Source organism: Vanellus vanellus, assembly GCF_965231255.1.
Source record: "Vanellus vanellus genome assembly, chromosome: 9".
NCBI lineage: Eukaryota > Metazoa > Chordata > Aves > Charadriiformes > Charadriidae > Vanellus > Vanellus vanellus.
The window spans coordinates 13821151-13839607 of record NC_138914.1 but is presented as its reverse complement, the minus strand read 5'-3'; the positions used below and the strand labels follow the sequence as shown (position 1 = coordinate 13839607).

Here is an 18457-nt window from a genome sequence, read left to right as displayed (position 1 = left end):
TCTGCTGTGCCACGGGAGTGCAAGTTGGCATCCTGGAAATGTTTATCGCCTAGTCGATGGGGCAGCATTGAGAAGCGAGGATACGGCAGCTGGGTAGGCTGTGTGGAGGGTATGTGCCTGGACTTTTTTGCCAGTGTAGCTCCGGTACACCACCGCGCACGCTCCGACTGCAGCGTTGACTTCCCCGTCACGAGCGCGGGCTCTGCCCGTGCCGGGGTTGATGCAGTGCCCGGCACAGCAGGTCCCCTGTTGGGGTAAACTCTAGGGCCTGCCGCTGTACAGGCTGTAAGAATATGATGGACCTTATGGAAAACAGTGATGATTGTGTGGTTTTCTTCATTATTTTTTTTCCCTTTCTTTCTCCTAGCTGATACTGATAAGCAGTAACATAGTGACTTCTTGTGTTCAGAAGGCTTCTTTAGAAACTTGAGGCAAGTGGGAGGGAAGGATAACAAAGTCCATTCTGTTCCTCTAATTCAATCTGCCTATTTACAAGCCCAACCCGTCGAGTATGTTGTCACTGTTCTTTGCAGCAAGAGGAAGACCAAGGCTTTAAAAGACTTCTGAAGAATATATACAAATCCATGTGAATAGCCTAAAACATCTTAATTCTCGTGGTTTCCATGGATGCTGGCCATACTGCGTTTTGGGCAATTCTGTTGTGTTGATCCAAATGCCCTGGCAGTTTTACCAGGATGCAGGATTCTTGACCGCTGGCCCGAAACTCTGCTGTGGTGTTGCTGTCCGTTGTTGAACAGCCCGTGTGAAAGAAGGGATTCCTGCATGCGCGGCCCAAGGGGATGGTAAAGAATTGTAAGCTTTATTATGCATTATAATAATTCCGGATGAGATAAAACTGTGAAAACAGAGATCAGGATTTTGACATCTCGTTTTGAGATGGCAAAAGAGTTATTAAAGGTGTCGCTATCCTTGAGGCTTAGTTTGCCAAGTGTGCAGTGTAAATGCAGAGGGACAGTGCCTGGCTCTGGCTCTGCGTCAATCATTCCCTAAATGCCTGACGGGACCTGGGTGACCAGCTCCTCGGCCGCCTCCTGCTTAAAAGCAAGACTCTGTGATTTTTCTATTTTTCTAAACCATTTGCTCTCTTTAATTGAGGACTGTGAGCCGTGGTGTGCGTCGTGCTGCAGGATCCTTGTCATGTAAGGACCTTGATAAATATGTATTGTATTGTCAAGTGTTTGTAGCTACTCTGCAGGTAGCGGTGGAGAAGCGAGTTGTGTACAGTTCAGTCGTGTCTCCGGGGTCAATAAAACAAGACGGCACAGGGGATTGTGGGAAGAGGAGCCAGCATAGCTGCCTTCAGCATCACCTGCTAATAAACCAGCTATTTATAGATCAGCTGAGGCTTCGTCAACTAGATTGTTAAATTAATATTTACATACAGGCTTCATTGTCTTTCGCTGAAAATCTCATTTGCATCGGTGCTTGGACAGAAGTGCGGATTCCCGTGCTCCAGACACACGAGTGCGTTTGATCAGAGTCTGTGCTCTGCAGTGTGTGTGACGCCATTCCTGATAGATTCTTGCCTTGTAAATCCTCCCCTCCCCGTAGTAGCATTTTCCCATCTTTCTGCGCCTCTCATTTCTTGCAGGAAAGCTCACCTTTGTTCCCAAATGTCCGCAACTCATCATGAGGCTGATCTCGCTAGAGAGAGAGATGAGCAGCATTTCTGCATAGCAATTCCTAGTTAATCTCTGCTTCTCCGAGAGAGACTTGAATTGTTGATGGCTTGTGGGTAATTTAATAACTAACAGACAAATAGGATGTGTAGATTGTAGTAACTTAGCCCAGATGCAAAATCCCCCATCCCTATTTGCATCTGTTTCAATGGATTTTGTTGTAAAGGTTTGCTTTTTATGTTTTAGCACCAGTGAAACAGCAGCGAGAAGAGTCGCCGCTGAGCGAAGCTGCGTTGATCACAGCAGGCGCCACACCTGGCTAAGCAGTTTCAATCCCCTGTGCGTGCGCGTGTGTGTCTGTGTGCCTTTCAAAAGGGAAGAGTATTCTACTCGCTAGACGTGTGTGTCTCTCTCCTCGTCCTTGGACGACCTTGAGCAGTCATTTAACTTGTGTTTAGTTGCCCATCTCTACCTGGGCAGAGATTACTTCTGTGGTTTGAAGTGTTGAGGTCGAATGGACGTCTCGGAAATGGTGGGGCTGAAAAGTGTTCCTGAAACGTAAGGTATTCATAGCGTCTCGTCAGACAGCTGATCGGAGTTCAGATTCACCTGCCTGTCTTGCTGTTTCTTGCTTCAAAGCCGTTTGGACAGTTGGGTTGTGCGGGAAGTCGGGAGGCAGTAATAGCGGGGCTGTGATGCGGACAGGTGTCACAGCCTTCGCTCAGCTTACACTTCTTAGCGCTTGCAAGGCTGTTGATAAGGTCCTGTTATGCTGGTATTGTGTTATTCTTAATCTGTCTTTGGCCTGCAAAGGGTCTAACAGCATCTGTTTCTCTGACACCTCTGCAGGCTCTCTGGGCACCTCATTACTCTTTTCGGGAAGAGAACATTGCAATCCAGTTACTCTGTCCACAGAGAGCGGAGCTCATCTGCCCATGCCAGCCCAGTTACCATAAAGTTAGAGCTCAGAGCGCGAGTTGCAGTTTATCTCTCCAGGTGCACGAGGTACATAATATCACAACAATAATACACTATGTGCTGAAACCATTCACTTATTATTATTATTATTTTTTTTTAAGATAGCAGCGCCCTGATTTCCTCCCCTTCGAGATACCTCTTCTCTTGGCTCACGAGCAGGGAGTGGGACAGGCCAGCTGCAGGCAGGGGTCTGGGAAACCGGGAAGTCACAGAATCACAGAATCACAGAATTATCAGAGTTGGAACAGACCTCTAGAGATCATCTAGTCCAACTCCCCTGCTAAAGCAGGATTGCCCAGAGCACATTACTCAGGACTGCATCCAGGCGGGTCTTGAAAATCTCCAGGGAAGGGGACTCCACTACCTCCCTGGGCAGCCTGTGCCAGTGCTCTGTCACCCTCACCGTAAAGAAGTTTTTCCGTGTATTTGAACAGAACTTCCTGTGTTCTAACTTGTGCCCATTGCCCCTCATCCTGTCACTTGGAACCATTGAAAAGAGCCTGGCTCCATCCTCCTTCACCCCACCCTTTAGATACTTGTACGCCATAATAAGGTCTCCCCTCAGCCTTCTCTTCTCCAGGCTAAAGAGTCCCAGCTCTCTCAGCCTTTCCTCATAAGGGAGGTGCTCCAAGCCCTTAATCATCTTAGTTGCCCTAAGTCGGCTCCTCCGTACTCCCAAGTGCAGTGTGTTGCCCTGCGCTCATTTCACCACTGCCTGTTCCATTTTAACTTTAATTCCTGCTGAAGGCAGCACCTGATTCTTACATTTTCAGATCTACCACGTTTTTCTGCCTTCTGCTGATATTCAGGGGAGATGGGGATGTGGTTTTCTGCAAAATGTCAAGGTCTCATCCTGGAGAGCTGACAGCATAGGTGTTTTATATGTGCACGGGCTATCGGGATGAGACATTCTTACTCGGAAACATTGGCTGAGACAGACAGACATTCCTCCTGCCACGGAGAGACAGGCAGGCACTCGCTGTTGCCAAGCCTTGAAGTATTTGGCATGTTTTCTATTGCCCTAGTTTTGTGGAGTTGTTCCTGAAGTTTTACAAGTACATGAGAATCTTAGTTCCGTATTTTTATTAAAAAAAAAAGAGAAAAAGGAAGGAATAAATACAGTAAAATAATCTAGCCCTCCTGCCTGGACAGCAGTGGTATGAGAACATGACTCAGGTGCTTAAAACCAGAAGGCAAATGAAATAACCCCAGTGCATTTCTAAACAGTTTTACAAGTCAAACTTGTGGGTTTGGGGGAGTTTCTGACTTCTCTCTTGGGTTTTGAATATGTGAAGAGTGCGCAGCATGGCTCGTTTTCTTGAGTGAGGGAGTATTTGCAGCTCTGTTCACACATCTGCAGCGTCCCCTGCAAGCAAGCAATAACGAACCGACCAAAACAATCAGTCTCCCCAAATTAGAAGAGCCCTGCATTTTTTAAATCTCGTTTGCATTCTACTTTGTGGTTTTTTGATTGTTCCACTTTTCAAGCCTTCCTTGCAAACACGAGGATCTCAAGCTCTTCAGTTTTAAGCAGAAGCCAAGATTTCATGTAAGAACACGATTTGGGGAAGTGGAGCTTTGACATTTTCATAGTTGTGTCATATATCGTCAGACTTCCATATGAGCCGGCAACGCCGTTTACACAGAGATGAACGTAATTATTCACAGAGGAGCCCTGTTCAGCTTCGTACTCCCTGATTGATCTATAGAGAAGACCGACTGGCTCCGCAGACCCGTTGTCTGTGCCCCTCCATAGGCTTGCAGGAGCACACCGGGCTTGCAGGCAGCTGCCCGCACGCTTTTATGTTGGTTCTATAGGCAGCCGCGGAGGCACGTGCTCCTGAAATCACCGACGAATTCGTCAGCACACGCTCGCCCCTCTGCATTGCCTGAGCGGAGGGACACATGCAGGCAGACTCCCACAACAGAAAGGTTTCCAATAAAGCTGAAACACAAGAGGTATTGTTTGTCCAACCGCTGGCAAATGCACAGAGCCATTGTGTGGGTCCTGAAAGCCTTGGCGCTTTATTCTCTGCAGACTGAATGGCAGCCGCGGGTAATAATAACACAAGATTAAAAAAGCCAACATTATAGGGGCATTTACAACCCACTGAGAGAGTGAAATCTCAGCAAGGCTGAGCTGTGTCTCTAGTGATCCTACGTTTTTACTGCTTGATAAGGAAATGATGGGCAGCTCTGGAGCAATGGCCACCGCAGAGCATGTGAAAGGGGAGCGGGTTGTCTGTTCGAACGCTGCAGTAAGCAGAGTGGGACAAATGGAAAAGCTCTCTGCGAATCAAGTGACTGGCCTGTCCCCCCCGCGCTGGGTGGGCTGGGGGGGTGTTTGTGTGCTTGCACGCCTGTGTTTCCTTCCCAGGCTTGTTGAAAAGCTCAGGCTGGCTGGTGTCAGTGGGGCCGGACTCCGTCTGCGTAATTTAGAGCCTTGTGCTGGGCTTTGGTCAGCACCATCATCACCACCATTTGGTAGTGCTTTGGTAGCTGTCAACAGATCCACTCAGGACCATTCATGTGTGAGAATGTGGCTGTGGACTGATCACGGATGAGAGACGGTAGGACTAGCCTTCCACCTGCAGGAGCAGCCAGTCTTTCTGTGAACTTAAGTTCTGGGAGACAATAAGTATTGAACTTTCTGAATGCAAGGTTCAGTTTTAAATCACAGTAATGACAACTACCTTACACAATTTAATCTCAACTGACTGATACCATCTTACATGTGGAGTTTCATTATTTTCAAAACAAACAAACAAGAACCCCCCCCCCCCCCAAAAAAAAAAAGTAATTTTTTTAAAGGACAGTTCCTTATCTTAAAAGTGAAGTCTTTAATTCAGTGCTTGTTTTAACAACCCCTTAACATTAATGTCTTACAAAGCTCTTTATGAACCTACAACTATCTAAACAGCTTTAAAACACCCAGCTTTCCTCTGCAAGCACATAGAAGTTGTATTCAGTAAACCGGGGACGGAGCATCAGCCCGTAGCAACATCTTTTCAGGATATACCCAGGCTGCAGAATAATGACCACGTATCAAAGCCAGCCCTAACCTTGCTAGCTTGGGTACTACCGGCAGGCTAACCCTGGCAGTGCTGAGCCGCTGGAATATGTACTCACCTGTTCGGACAGGTTTTGCGGCTCTCTGCTACTCAGCAGGTTTCTGAGGCAGCATCTTACAGACGTGACCTTGGTCTTCGGTATTAACAATGCAATGAGTGAAATCGTGGGAGGCATTTTAAAGTAATAAAACGTGTTTTAATAAGAATGCATGCTTACCTGGCTAGGGAAGGTGTGGTTAATGACTGTTCTTTTCCTTTCTAAAAACATTCTCATCCATTCAAGTGTTTTGCTTTGCTTGTGCCAGGCAGCATGGCGTAGAAACTGCTGGGCCCTGGCTGCTCTTTCTTGTGTGGGACGTTATGGGGATTCAGAAATCCAGGCTGCTTCACAGATTCATTTACTTGGATTAATGAATCTGTCCCTGCCTCTGTTTCCCCAAGAGTAATGTGAAGTAACTTACGTCACAGGGATTTATGAGCTTCTTTCTATATTGGCCATTTTACGGAGAGTGAAATTCAGCTCGGAGGGCTCTGCAGAAGGACAAAGTGTTTGAGCTTGTTCTGTTCTAATCCTGGCTACAGAAAACTGGCAAGTTCCTGCTTAAAGTCTCTTTAAACACAAAATATAAATACCCTTTGATTGCCTTTTTTTTTGTTCCTTCTCTCTCTCTTTTCCCATCCTTTGTGTTTTGTTTCTCTTTTAAATTTTACCTGTCTTCAACTGCAAACTGTTCAGGTTGGGACCTGAGAGCTCCTCTGCGCTGGCACAGACCTGTGGAAGAAGGCTGTGGGCTTGCTTTGTTTCCACAGGTTGCAAGCATGAAATGAAATGTATGTTAGTGGTAAGGTCTTTGTGGAAAGAAGGTGTCAAGAGGTGTTGACTGACAGTAGAAAAGAATGGTCTCGGAGGGGGGAAGAGAGGATGTAGCTAAAACTAAATATGATGCTTGCTTTTTGCCAGAACCTTTGCAGCAGAAGCATGGACGTATTCCCAGTCGACAGCTCCCTCATCTCTCTTTCCCCCTCCCTTTTCTCTCTTCCCCCTCTGGGGCTACTGTTTTAGGATGAGTTGGTTCCAAATAGACGATACTTTTCTAGCAGATAAACGGACACCTAAGCAGCTGCGGCGGTATCTATCATGAACAGACATGCTGCACAGTGAGGGAAATTACAAGATGGGACCGGCATCATTTGTCATATTTAAAAAAAAAAAAAAAAGCAAGCTCCCCCTCCACTTGAGCAGCATCCACAAGACAAGCGAACAGCACACTTATAAACTGTCGCTTTCTTTTCCAGTCTCTTAGTACATTTTCAAATGCTCCCGTTAAACATTCCACCTTTAGGTCCCCTTTGTAAAGGATGTGTTTTAGACAGATGGAAGCAGATCTCTGTACTGACACAGATGCAGGACTGTAAATTTGCAGCAGAGGAGATGGGGAGATAATTATTTAGGAGGCTTTTGTAGCTTGTTCCAGCATCTGGTGTTCTACCAGGATGCCTTCCAACGAGGAAAGGGGACAGGAAGGAGCTAGAGAAATGCTGAGCTTGTTTTTCACTTGGTAAAGGTTTTTAATCTTGAAAGAAGGATTTGGAATTTACGCAGGAGGAGACATTGATTGGGAAATAAAGATGCATCTCCCAGTGTTCGCCGTTCTCCCTTTGTTTGTTCAGATCCATGTTTCAGGTTGTAGGGCATCTTATCTGCTGTTCTCTTAATTGCATTGGTTACGCTGGGTGCCGGTGGGCAGTTGCTCAGAACCAATCTGTCTTGCTGAGATGCTGCCTGCGATGGCTCCTGCATCGGGGCTGAGCACGCAGCCTCGCGTGGATTGCTGCCTGGGTGTGCCTGTGGCCGGGCGTCCGCACGTAATCGCATGGCTGAATGTCTCCATGGCCTCCCAATCCGTCCGCAGCCTTTCCGTTCTGGTGCGTGTGTCGTGCCCGGCGGGAACACCCGGCACGCTCCTGCCCGCACTGCCCATTCCCTGCCCCGCGCTCAGGCAGCGCTTCCCCGCTCCTCCGCTCCTTGATGTTGTAAAGGGGGAGTGGCAGAGTGAAGCGTTTGGGGTTTCTTGGGTGACTTCTGAAACCTCTGTCCAAGAGGTGCGGCTGAGTCATTTGACTGTCTCAGTTCAGGTCATTAACATTTCAAAACGCCTGTTATTTTTCTGTCTGGTTGCCTGAACTTGGTAGAGGGTTGTCTAATTGGGGCTTGGTGCGGGCCAACCAACCAGGCTTCTCTGCCTTGTGATCTAATCAGATCTTGCAGCTCCTGGGACCAGATATTTCGAGATACTTAAAGATTGGCAAGAGTTAGACGTGCAATTAATTCTTTAGAATCTGATGCTCAAATACCGTAAATGCTCCGTCAGCAGTAAGCTTCTGGTGCAGAAGAGTTGCCGTGCTGAATCAAAGGGCCTGATTCTGCTCAAAGATATTTCAATTTCTGGTTTTGTACCTGGGCAGTGGAGGTAGTCTCCCATTACAGGTTTGGTGGTGGTTTTGTTGTTTTTTTTTTTAATTTACTTTTAGGCTTTTTATTGTGACACTAGTCTTTGGGAGCCGGTTCACAAAACCAGGTAGAAGTTATATTCCATATCTAGCTGCAAACAGACATGAGAATTCCCAGTCCTCTCTTGGCTCTATCATTGCTGATTTTTGCCTCTTCTGCCAGAAAAAAGGGAGAGCGACATCTACACCCATACGGATGAGATGAATACGGCTATCACACAAATAAAATTACTGGCTGCCGAATAGCAACAGCTTAATGAAAATGTGAACTGTTAAACAAATAAAGCCAGTCAAGCTCATAATACTTGTGCGTGGAATTTCACTGTGTCACTGAGCAGAAATAGAATTAGACGTAGAAAAAGGATATTTGGAGAAGTTGTCTCTGCCTACCTCTGTGCTTGGTATATGAAGCTGGACTAGACAGGAGCGAGCTGTACCTTAAATGTGGACATGCTACCTCGACCCAGAGAGGAAATCTCTTTATCCAGTGCAGGAGTCTGCTAAAGCAAGGTAGAAAGGGACAAGATAAAGCACCAGGTTTCCTCTGAAGCCTAAATGCAAATTGTGCAGAGGGGCTGGATCCCTTGAGAACTCTGTGTGGGCTTTTTTGCATTTCTTCAGCATCTTCTGCTGGTGAATAATTATCGTACTTCTGTGTGGTTGGTAAGTAGTATTACTCTTATGTACAGAAAGGGAAACCGAGACGGGGATTTATCTACAGCTGCTGGGCGAAGTCAGGAGGAGTCTGACAGCAGAGCCTATGGCTGCCGGCTCCTGCCCTCCAGGCAGTGCTCCCCGTCCTGTAGCCAGGGGAAGGCTGCAGGGGTTAGTAACACTCACAGGGGGCAGGTGAAATCCCCAGGACGAGAATTTAACAACCACTGCTGAGGTCCCATCTCAAAGGCACAGTGCCGTAGCCGAGGGGTTGTGAAGTGCTTTCAGCAGCTCTTTGCACTCTACCCAAGGACTGGACTTTCCTGTGCTTCCGTCTTCATGAAAATTCCCAGAGTTAAAGACGTGCTCGTTAGGACTAGTGCAGGTTAATAATCTGTTCCATAATGAGATCTGGAAACACAAAATGCAGTATGTAAAGTTGGGAGCAGCTTGTGAAGCAGCCCTACAGCCAAGGAGCTGCTGTGACTACCTCCAAACAAAACGACATCCTCTCTAGAGGCCTGGCTTCTCCCATCCGGCTGTGTTTGGCGGGGAACAGTCAGAATTAAGGGATGGGATGGGATGGGGTAATCCCAAGGAGTTCAGAGGACAACTGGGGTTGTTCTTTTTCTCTGTCTCTTTTCCTCCACCCCCACCCTGATGGCATTTCTTCACAAGAAATCATGTCTCATCAGGCTTGGTCTCAGGCTTGTGTGCAGTCACCAGGGTATGGGAGGTGTATTGTGTCTGGGTCGCGCGAAGCCTTAATGCACTGTGGAATTAGAAACCTTGTAGGAGTGTATATTCTAAGTGTCTTTATTTTTCTGGGTGACCTTGTGAAATTTCCCTGCTCCAGATCTGTATCTTGCCATCCTGCTGCCTTTATCTAATTTGTTTCCTTGTGTATGTTGCTGACATCCAGTGAAGTGTAATTTGTTTGAGAAGTGGCACTTATAACAAGGATCCTGCTAGTAATCCCTGCATTGAATCCCTATATACACCATGTTCCAGGAATAATTAAAGTCACAAACTTCAATCTTGAGGGATGCACAAGGGAAACCTATCCTGAAATGAGGCTTGGCGTATCTGACTTTTCTACTTCCAGTGCTTTTTAACGGTAGGATTTGCTATTTTTGTTTCCAGGACTGAAGTAGATTTAAGTGGAAGTCTGACATCCTGAATTTACATGTCCTAACAACAGTGTTCATCAGTCAGTATTCTTACTGTATCCTTTCTCTACCCCTTCTCTCTATTAATTTTCCTCAATAGTCTGCAGGGATCATTTGCCAGCCTGATTCAAATTCCTGCACTTTCCTGGCGTCTTGTTTTATAACATCTTGCATCATGTACTTTCCATTTCCGTAATCCATTTAATCCAAAATACTGGAGTGGCTTTACTGGTATTTATTGCATTTCTCTCTTCCTTGTGTTAGGAGGTAACAGGTAATTTATATAACTTAATACAAAGTCTCTGGGTTTCTGGGATTATTTTTTTCTTTTCCCACTGATTATCCGGGGGGCTGGTAGCAAGAGCAGGAATGAGAGTATGGAGAAATTGCCTTTATTTGTGTATACTGTTTCATTGCATTGTGCTCAGAGCACGGCTTGGCAGTTTAGCAGTTAAACCCCCGCAGCCGACATCCCCCAGCAATAACATTACTGTTGCCTGTCCTTAATTTTTGGAAGCATTGAGCTTAAGGTTTGAAATAATGAAATGCTGTTGCATCAGTAAGTGGTTTTCCATTCCTTTTGGCTCTGGCAACGGATATTCACAGTTGGGTGAAGTTCATTTTAATCCTTACAAAACCAGAGCTGGATTTGTACAAGTTGTCGTTCTGCTTTAGAAACACTCTGTGCCTTCTGGATCCCTTTATCCCTCCCGGGGGCTAATCCCCGAGCTTGCAAAAGACTCGGGGTGACTCCAGTTGCGGGATAGAGGGGCATCCAGTGTTTCCTCCTGCATTGCCTTCTCTCACTCGTTCCAGAAAGGCGCGGTAGTGTTTGTAGTGTATACTTTCTGATGTGTATAGATAGTGGGATGTAATTATCTTCCCCTGAGGTAGAGTCATTACGCTGGCTGTAAAGAGAGAGGGTCACGGTCCTAATGGGAAATGATTTTAAAGCAATCTTGACCAAGTCTAGTGGAGCCATTTCAGACCACTTAAAACTCAGTCAGTCCTTCACGACACTTGTGATATGTCCACTTTATGTGGTGAGAGGCAATGGGACTAACGCTTGTCGAGGGATAAAGAAAATCTATGATAAACTGCAGCATCGGCTTTAGGCAGGTGTTGTGTGCTGTCACAGGGGAAAGGCGCCGACAGACCCCTGTCTTGATTATTATTGTTCTTGATACTGATTTGGAAAAACGCGAGGCACTTGCAGGAGCAATAAGGCAGTAGTCATGAAATCCGCCACCTTGGGCTTCCTGTGCTGCAAAAGCTGCCCCTCTGTCCCCAGGCTTGATTTCTGCTGGGGCAACAGGATCGCTCCCCTTTCCCAGGCAGGCGGCCAGGCAGATAGTGGCACAGTCCCAAGATCAAAGCCAAATCGCTGGTGGGTGCACTGGTGGTTTACCTGGGGAGTTCAGGCTTCAAACGTGCACTGACTGACAAGGCAAATTTGGTCAGAGTTTGTTTAATAGCAAATATTACTTTGCGTTTTAAGACTTTAGAGAAAGACAGATTTCAGCATCCTTTGGCACATGGTGGAGTTGTGTTCAGTAGCAAAGTGAGGAGACTTTGGCAGAGCTGCTGGAAGGTGGCAGTCAACAGTTGTAGGTCATACTGAGTGGCACTGGCAGGTCTGTTGGGACCAGCCCGGGACTAAAAAGCACACACCGCTTCACATAAGCAATTTTCTGTATTTCAGTCCTTTACGGAAGCAGAATAGCCAGAGCTGTGCAGGTTAGCAAAGCTCTAAGCTAGTACCCAGGAGAGCAAGAATAACTAGTAGTGAAATGCTCCATGTCTGAGTTTCATCCTTTGAGCTCCTCTGTAATGTTATTGGAAAACAAAAATTGTTTAAATAATGGAACAGACCCAATGAAATTGTGCAGTGATGCAGAAGGGGTGAGGAAGGGTTATTTCCTTTCTTTCCATTACTTTACTTCTCCCGCCCTGCCTCCCGAACGTGGGTGGAATCTGCATGTCAGGCACTAGCAACATCAGCCTGGCCTGGTGGCTTTTCTTAATGGTGAGAACGAGATTAAATGCAATTAACATTGATTGAACAAAAACCGCCTTCAGTTTGTATGCCGATTAATTAACAGCTATCCTTTCAGCAGTGGCCCTTTGTAGAGCAGTGTTTGTTCCTCCTGGCCCCGGTATTTTCTAGCACACGTCCAAAATCAAAAGCGCTGAGCGTGTTCCCTACTGCGACGTCTGGGGCTACCGGCTCAGCGGGGAGACGCAGCCCCCCAACCGGGATGATTTTTTGTGCAGTCTTGTAACTGCAGAGCTGCTCAGTCAGTGGCAAAACATTTCCCGTTAAGCAAGGCTAATGACGGGAGCTCTCTGCGAGTTAGAACAATGATCAGAACAATTGTCTGGAGGAAATTGGTGTTATAATGCATGAACAAACAGGTGAGTCTTACAACAGCTAGAGATTAGTTGCGCTGGTAAATAACTTCATATTGGGGTGATGCAGAGGTGTCAAGGCAGAGCAAAGCAAACAGTGTGAGGCTCTTGTGAGTCAAAGGAGAGTGAGGAGGGGGGAGAGGAAACCAGAAAAACTGTTTCTGTTCCTTGCACGCTGTTGGTGGGGTATGTAGACCAGGGGACTTCCACGTGAAAGCACTTTCTGGGGTGTTCTGACAATGTGTCTGGTGAGTCTTTTGAAAGGCATCTTTTCTGCTGTCAAGCCAGCTTTGAAGACACCATCTGGGGAAGTAGCCAAGAAGTCATTGGGTGAACTTCTCTGCTTTGCAAAGCTATTAACACCAGTACAGAGAAGAGGGAAAACAAAACTCTCTTCATAGCGTTTTGAATTAATGTTTTTTGTTGCTGCCAGGCATACTCCTGCCCCTTCTTATTCCAAACCCAAGGACAGCAACTGTTGGACTCCTGAAGGATGAGAGAGACAGAGAGGCTTTTCTGCGCAATAACTATATGGCACAGAAGTGCTGTGATCCATTAGTCAGCACAGCTGCTCCACAAAATAGCCAATACCCTGAATGTAACAGAACAAACTGCACATAACCAAAAAATACCTACAGCATACATCAAACCAAAGTGACTCAAATGTCCCTTGCAGCACTTTGGGGTGCTAATAGCCCCGCAACAAATGCCTTCTCCGGTGCAAAGGCCTTGAACACCCATCTTAGGACAGGTCAGGATTTTTGTACTGCGTTAGTGCCTCTTTCCAGACTGAGATGAAAAAGTTGTGCAGTCACATTACTGAAGTCTGCTGTGTGCCAACAGGTATTCTGGGTTTGAGAGCGCTGCCTGCACGTGACAAGGAACTAGGAACTATGGAGATTAATTTCTACTTTGTCACTGACACTCCAAATGCACCGAGTCATTTATCATGGGGATCTGCTTTCTGATTTCTTCATAGCTACACAGTGCCCATATGTGCGAGCGCCGTGGTGCGACTGCTTAAAGGAATATTAGAACAAAGGTACAGCACTCGCTGGAGGAAACTTGCAGGGTTTACCCCGTGAGACTAAAGGCTGGTTAAATAAATATGTCTTAGCACAGCTGAGGCTTGGCAAACAGTGTCTCTGGCAAACACTGAGGGAGGAAGTTCTTCAGGGTCTGGGCTTTCAAGGAGGGAGATTCCTCCACTGGCTCGGAGCCTCCGGCGAGGCTGAGAGCCGAGGCGCAGGACTAGCCAGTGGCTGCGGGAGGTGGAGAGGACGCAGCGGACTCGCCAGGCAGCCCCAAGCTCCTACGCTGGGATTCAGACTGACAAAGAAGGAACAGGAGGAAGACGAGAGAGCGGTGCATTAGAAAATCTTGCTGAGACTTGCTTGCCCGGATGCTGGTTCTGAGGCCTCAGCTCTCTGTTACGGGAGAAGGACCGTGTTGGGCGGTGACTGGACTCCCTTCTCAGCAGGGATGAGATGCGTGGAGCAAATCTACTTGCAGAGCTTGACCCTTTCTCCTCGCTCAACTGGAACCAGAACTGGAAAGCTACTGACTTCCCCACAGGTGCTGCAAAGTGGCGGGCTGTGTCAGCTGAGCAGCCAGCCAATTTTGGCTGCTGTTAGTTCCCAAGTGGTAGAAGGGCATGGGTTAGTGGCTCAGGGTCCTGCTTGCCAGGAGAGGTGTGGAATTCAGTGCTGCGTGCCCTCCAGCTGGATTTGCTGTTGGGACCGCACAGATTGCCGTTCCTGTTTGTGCTGCAGCCACAGCTGTGCGGAACTGCCTTTGTGTGGACACAGTATTCATATGCAGAGGTGCTGGGCTGGAGCTCCCCGAGACTGGAACCTGGTGTCTGCTTGACATTGCAGTGGCGTTAAAAGTAATCTACCCTCCTGTGCAAGAAGGGGCACTGTCCCTTCTCGCCGGGGTGAGTGTGTGATGCACTCTCCAAGGCTACTTGTTTCCTGAGTTGTTCTTCTGCTAAGGCTGCAGCAGAGACCCACTAATGCCAACTGTGGGGCACTTATTTTGCGACGAGGCACCGAACTTCTCCAGGCTGAGCCTCAACTCAATTAATTGGGAGTATCCTGTTGTGTGGGAACAGTTTGTGATTGTAAACTGCCTGGCCTTGTTGCATATGCAACTTGTCTGGTGCCTATGCAATGATAAGGGCATGTAGCAGAGGTGAGGCGTCTCCTTCCCTTTCCTGGCTCCTTCTGCTCAAGGTAAGTGTTGTAGCAACATGGTAGCGTCTTGCAGGGACGATTCCAGGTTGGAAGGAAAGGAATGGGTGCCAAACCTGTGTCGGCGTGGTTGCAACGATAGGTGGAATTAAAATGCTGGTGTAAATGGTTGGCTGAGCAAAGAGTGGGTTTAGTCTTAGAGATACGGCGTCCTTCCATGCTATTACACAGCATGTGGGGCATGAGATCGATGCAACTGTGCTTCTAAGTAGTTAGCCACAGGTTTATAAACTGATGGCCTAGGAACAGTGAAAACCATTATATGCGTATTCTAACAAGCACCGAGTTATGTGATGTGCTAACAGACCACAAGGCCTACAGAGCTTCCGCTGTGCAGCTTGCAACGGCTGTGTGACGCGCTGCAGTAGCTGGCAGAGGAGACCTTTGGCCTCCAGCATTGTTGGCTGTTAATCGTGCCCGCACCGCATGGCATGTTCTGCAGAAGATCCAGAGGAGCACGGGTCCGTAGCCAGCCAGAGACTGTACTCTGGTTTCTCTGTCTTTGTAAATTGAACCTTGGCAGTATTAGAGGGTTCAGGATGGTGGTGGTCTGCAAATGGCATGGCAAATGCTGCGAGATCTGGATTGGCATCTGAGCAGGAAAGTCTAAAACAGCTGGGAATGTCACTGGTGTGTGCAGGCTGCTGTCTACTGGGAGAGCTTCGGTTCCTAAGAAATGCCAACCCTATAACCTTCATGAGCACTCCGTGCCCCTGAGGAGGGAAGGGACGTTAATTAGTTGCTCCATCCAGCAGAGCCTGGTCTTAGATGTAATTGTATCAGCCCACTATTGGGAGCAGGGTGGGCTGATCAACAGTATCGTTACCTGCATCCTTTGTTCCCGGGAGCTTCCCGTGGTGGGAGCTGCGCAGCAGGAAATTGGTGTCTGGGCTGCCCGGCAGCCTATCGGCTCTGGGTCCGGTGCTTACTGTGCAAAAGGTTTTGAGAAAGTTTAGTCATCCAGAGTGAGATGGAACCTGATGTTTTTGCACAAGGAATGTTTGTGAGCCTCCGGCTTGATGCGTTCCCGGTATGTGGGTAGGTTAGGCTGGAAAGAATTGATTGAGGTTAAGTGCTGGCTGTTTGCATTTTCTCCTGAAATGAGTAAAAATAGGTAGTTATGGTTCTGAACGTGAAATTGTGTAACTATGATATTCTTTAAAATTACTTTAAAGAAAAAGGTTTTACTATCTTCCATAAGGGTTAACCACAGAGTGGCCACATCAGTGGCTTTTTCACAAAATGTAGCATTCCTTGACACTTCACTGAAGTGTTACAGTGTGAATACAGCAAATTACTTTATTGCAAAATTGATTGCGGGTTGTTGCTGCTTCGCTCATTACAATTTGTGTGAGTGCTATTGGAGTTTTTAAAATGTATTGCTCTGTGCAAAACTTTAAGTCACTAATGATGAGAAAAATTACCTGGGAAATTAGAGTCAGTCGAGTAATATTGATGGTTCATTTGTCAGATTTCTGGATGAGCTGTGTCTAAATAATTTGGCAAACAATTTTCTCTTTATTCTTGACTCTGTTGAAGCTTTTCCAGTTCATTGTTGTTAGAGATGGGGCTGTCTTTGGAGATGCACGGTCAATGTAGACTGAATATGCTGACCTTGCAGGTGTTAGGCAGCGAATATCAGCCTGCTACGCAGAAGTAGCCCAAATGACATCCTCACCTTCTGACAGATATTGCCAAGTGTGCTAGTGTCATTATTTTGTGATGCTCTCCTTTCTGATTCACATTCAAGGGAGCACAGCTTCTCTCCTAAGGAAGACTAGTGTCTAGAGAGTAGAACCAAGCTCAAATCCAGGCTCAGGGGAAAAAAATGGGTGGTGGACCATATGCAGCTAACTATTCAGTTAGCTGTCTGTGGTTCGCTTTAGCAGGGTCCCCGAACCATGGCTAAGCACCGTCTGATCTGCAAAATGGAACTGCAGAGCATGAGAAAAAAGTAGTGTGTTGATGGGATGACCGTTTGCAATTGTGCTGTTGGTGTAGCTACGCCAGCTACACCATTGATATAAAGATGCCATTGCTGATGCGTGAGAGCTGATTACCTAGGTCTTGAAGTAGGGTCCAACATCGATACCCCAGGTCCTCAGAGGCAGAGGTGTTATAACTGGTGCCAGGTGGTGGCATTGTTGGTTTGATTTCTTTACTTTATAGGAGTGATGAGATAAATATAGGAAGAGACCGTAGCAGGCTCCTCAGTCTCCATCCCCAAAAGGTTGAAAGCCTCCTGTTTTTCTTCTACCCCTTGGAAGTCCACAGCTCATCTGCAGATACCTGCAGGATCTGAGGATGCATTACTTAGAAAACAGGAGGTTGTCGTGGGGACAAATCAGGCATGATTTTGCTTTGAATTTTAGGAGGGTTTGGGTCTTAATGGGATAAAGGCTGTCAAACGCGTCAGGAGTTAGGGCAGTCTCTCAGTCCCTCTCTTTCTTCCTCTTCCCTCTCTAGCGCTCACCCTTATGTCGGTCGTGTTCCAGGATGTGGTGTCTGTGCATGTTTGATGGCAGCTAATCAAAGTGCTCCCGTCTCCTGCTGAGGCCGGGACTTAGTGTGGACTACACTTACTCCTGCGACCCAGCTGCTCTGAGGCTTACCTGAGACCACGGCCTTTCTCTCCTGCTGTAGGCCACAGGATTTATAAACCCTAATCATTTGCAACTGACCATCTATTCTTGTTCACAGCATCAGTCTCGCCTTTGATATCATGACCTGCTGGTCTTGCTTCTACATTCCTCTGTCCCCTTGAGTGTCTTGTGTTTTTCTGCAGGCAAAACCTGATGATTTTTCTGTGGGATTTTCACCCTGCCAACATTACTCCTTCGTTTCTGAAGGAAACAGTCCCATGTCAACATCTGCGTAACTAACTTGCTGCCTTTTCCTTTGTCTCCTTTTTTCTCCAGGAGCTGTTGGTTAATTCTGGATAAACATCAGCCACCAAAGAGCAGAGGACAGGGACCACAGGTGCCCTTGGAAGCCCCAGCATCCTTCTGGATAGACAATGACCAAAACTGGTGCCTTCTGCCCTTCGCGGTCCAAGACAACGACATGATTCCTCTTCTAATTGCCTGCATGTTTCAGTCTCAGTGGATGTTCCTGGAGTTGGGAGGAGGATCTGGGGAGAGGGGGACGCTACCGTTTCCTTTTTTATTGTATTACAATGTAAAGAATCGTATTGACCCCAGGTGCTTCCAGCACAACTTGTAGCTTGGAGACTTGCCCAACATGAGCCTGGTTCACCCTGTGCTAGCTTTGGTTTCACCAATCCACATCTGAGTTTCAGGAGCTGTTATCTTTGTCCATTTGCTCTGGAGAAAGGGGTCTGAGGTATTTGGAAGTAACCCTAACTAGCTTGTTAGGATTAACTGTTCCTAGCACGCTCCCATCGGTTACACCAGCAGGCGCGTTTCTTCCCTTCCAAGGTTGCCTCCTAAACAATAAAGTGTTTAATGGTCACTGTGTGCTGTGAGATACTTCCAGTCCCACGAGTTTGTAAATTGCTGTTTTCTGCCTCCTACCCATGCCAACAAAAACTCCAGACAAGTGTGAGGAATAGAAATATTTCAAGTCACAGTTTGTAAATCACAGAACTTGTTCATTTTGGTCCTGGGCTGAATGACTTTGGCTTATTTGAAAGTACTTGGAAGAGTGCAAAGTCCTGGCTGAAGGGAACTGGTGGTGGTGAATCACACTGAGAAAACCGTTGCCTGCTGGCTGCAGAGCCCAAGTTCTCTTTCTTTGCACCAGTTCTTGTGTGC

General features: G+C 47.1%; 1 protein-coding gene across 3 annotated transcripts in view; it reads left to right on the top strand.

Moving 5' to 3' along the window:
* CHCHD6 (coiled-coil-helix-coiled-coil-helix domain containing 6) overlaps positions 1-18144 on the top strand; it is a 117117-nt gene extending 98973 nt beyond the window's left edge. For 2 of the 3 annotated variants that reach the window (XM_082487822.1, XM_082487821.1), the window contains one exon: positions 17603-17638. Coding sequence is in view for 1 of the 3 variants with exons in the window: in XM_082487823.1 (XP_082343949.1) it covers positions 17603-17626 (24 nt within the window). In the remaining 2 variants the exon portion in view is untranslated. Of the gene's footprint in view, positions 1-17602 lie in introns of all 3 variants that reach the window. The other variant, XM_082487823.1, reaches the window with a different exon arrangement.
* Positions 18145-18457: the final 313 nt, after the last annotated feature.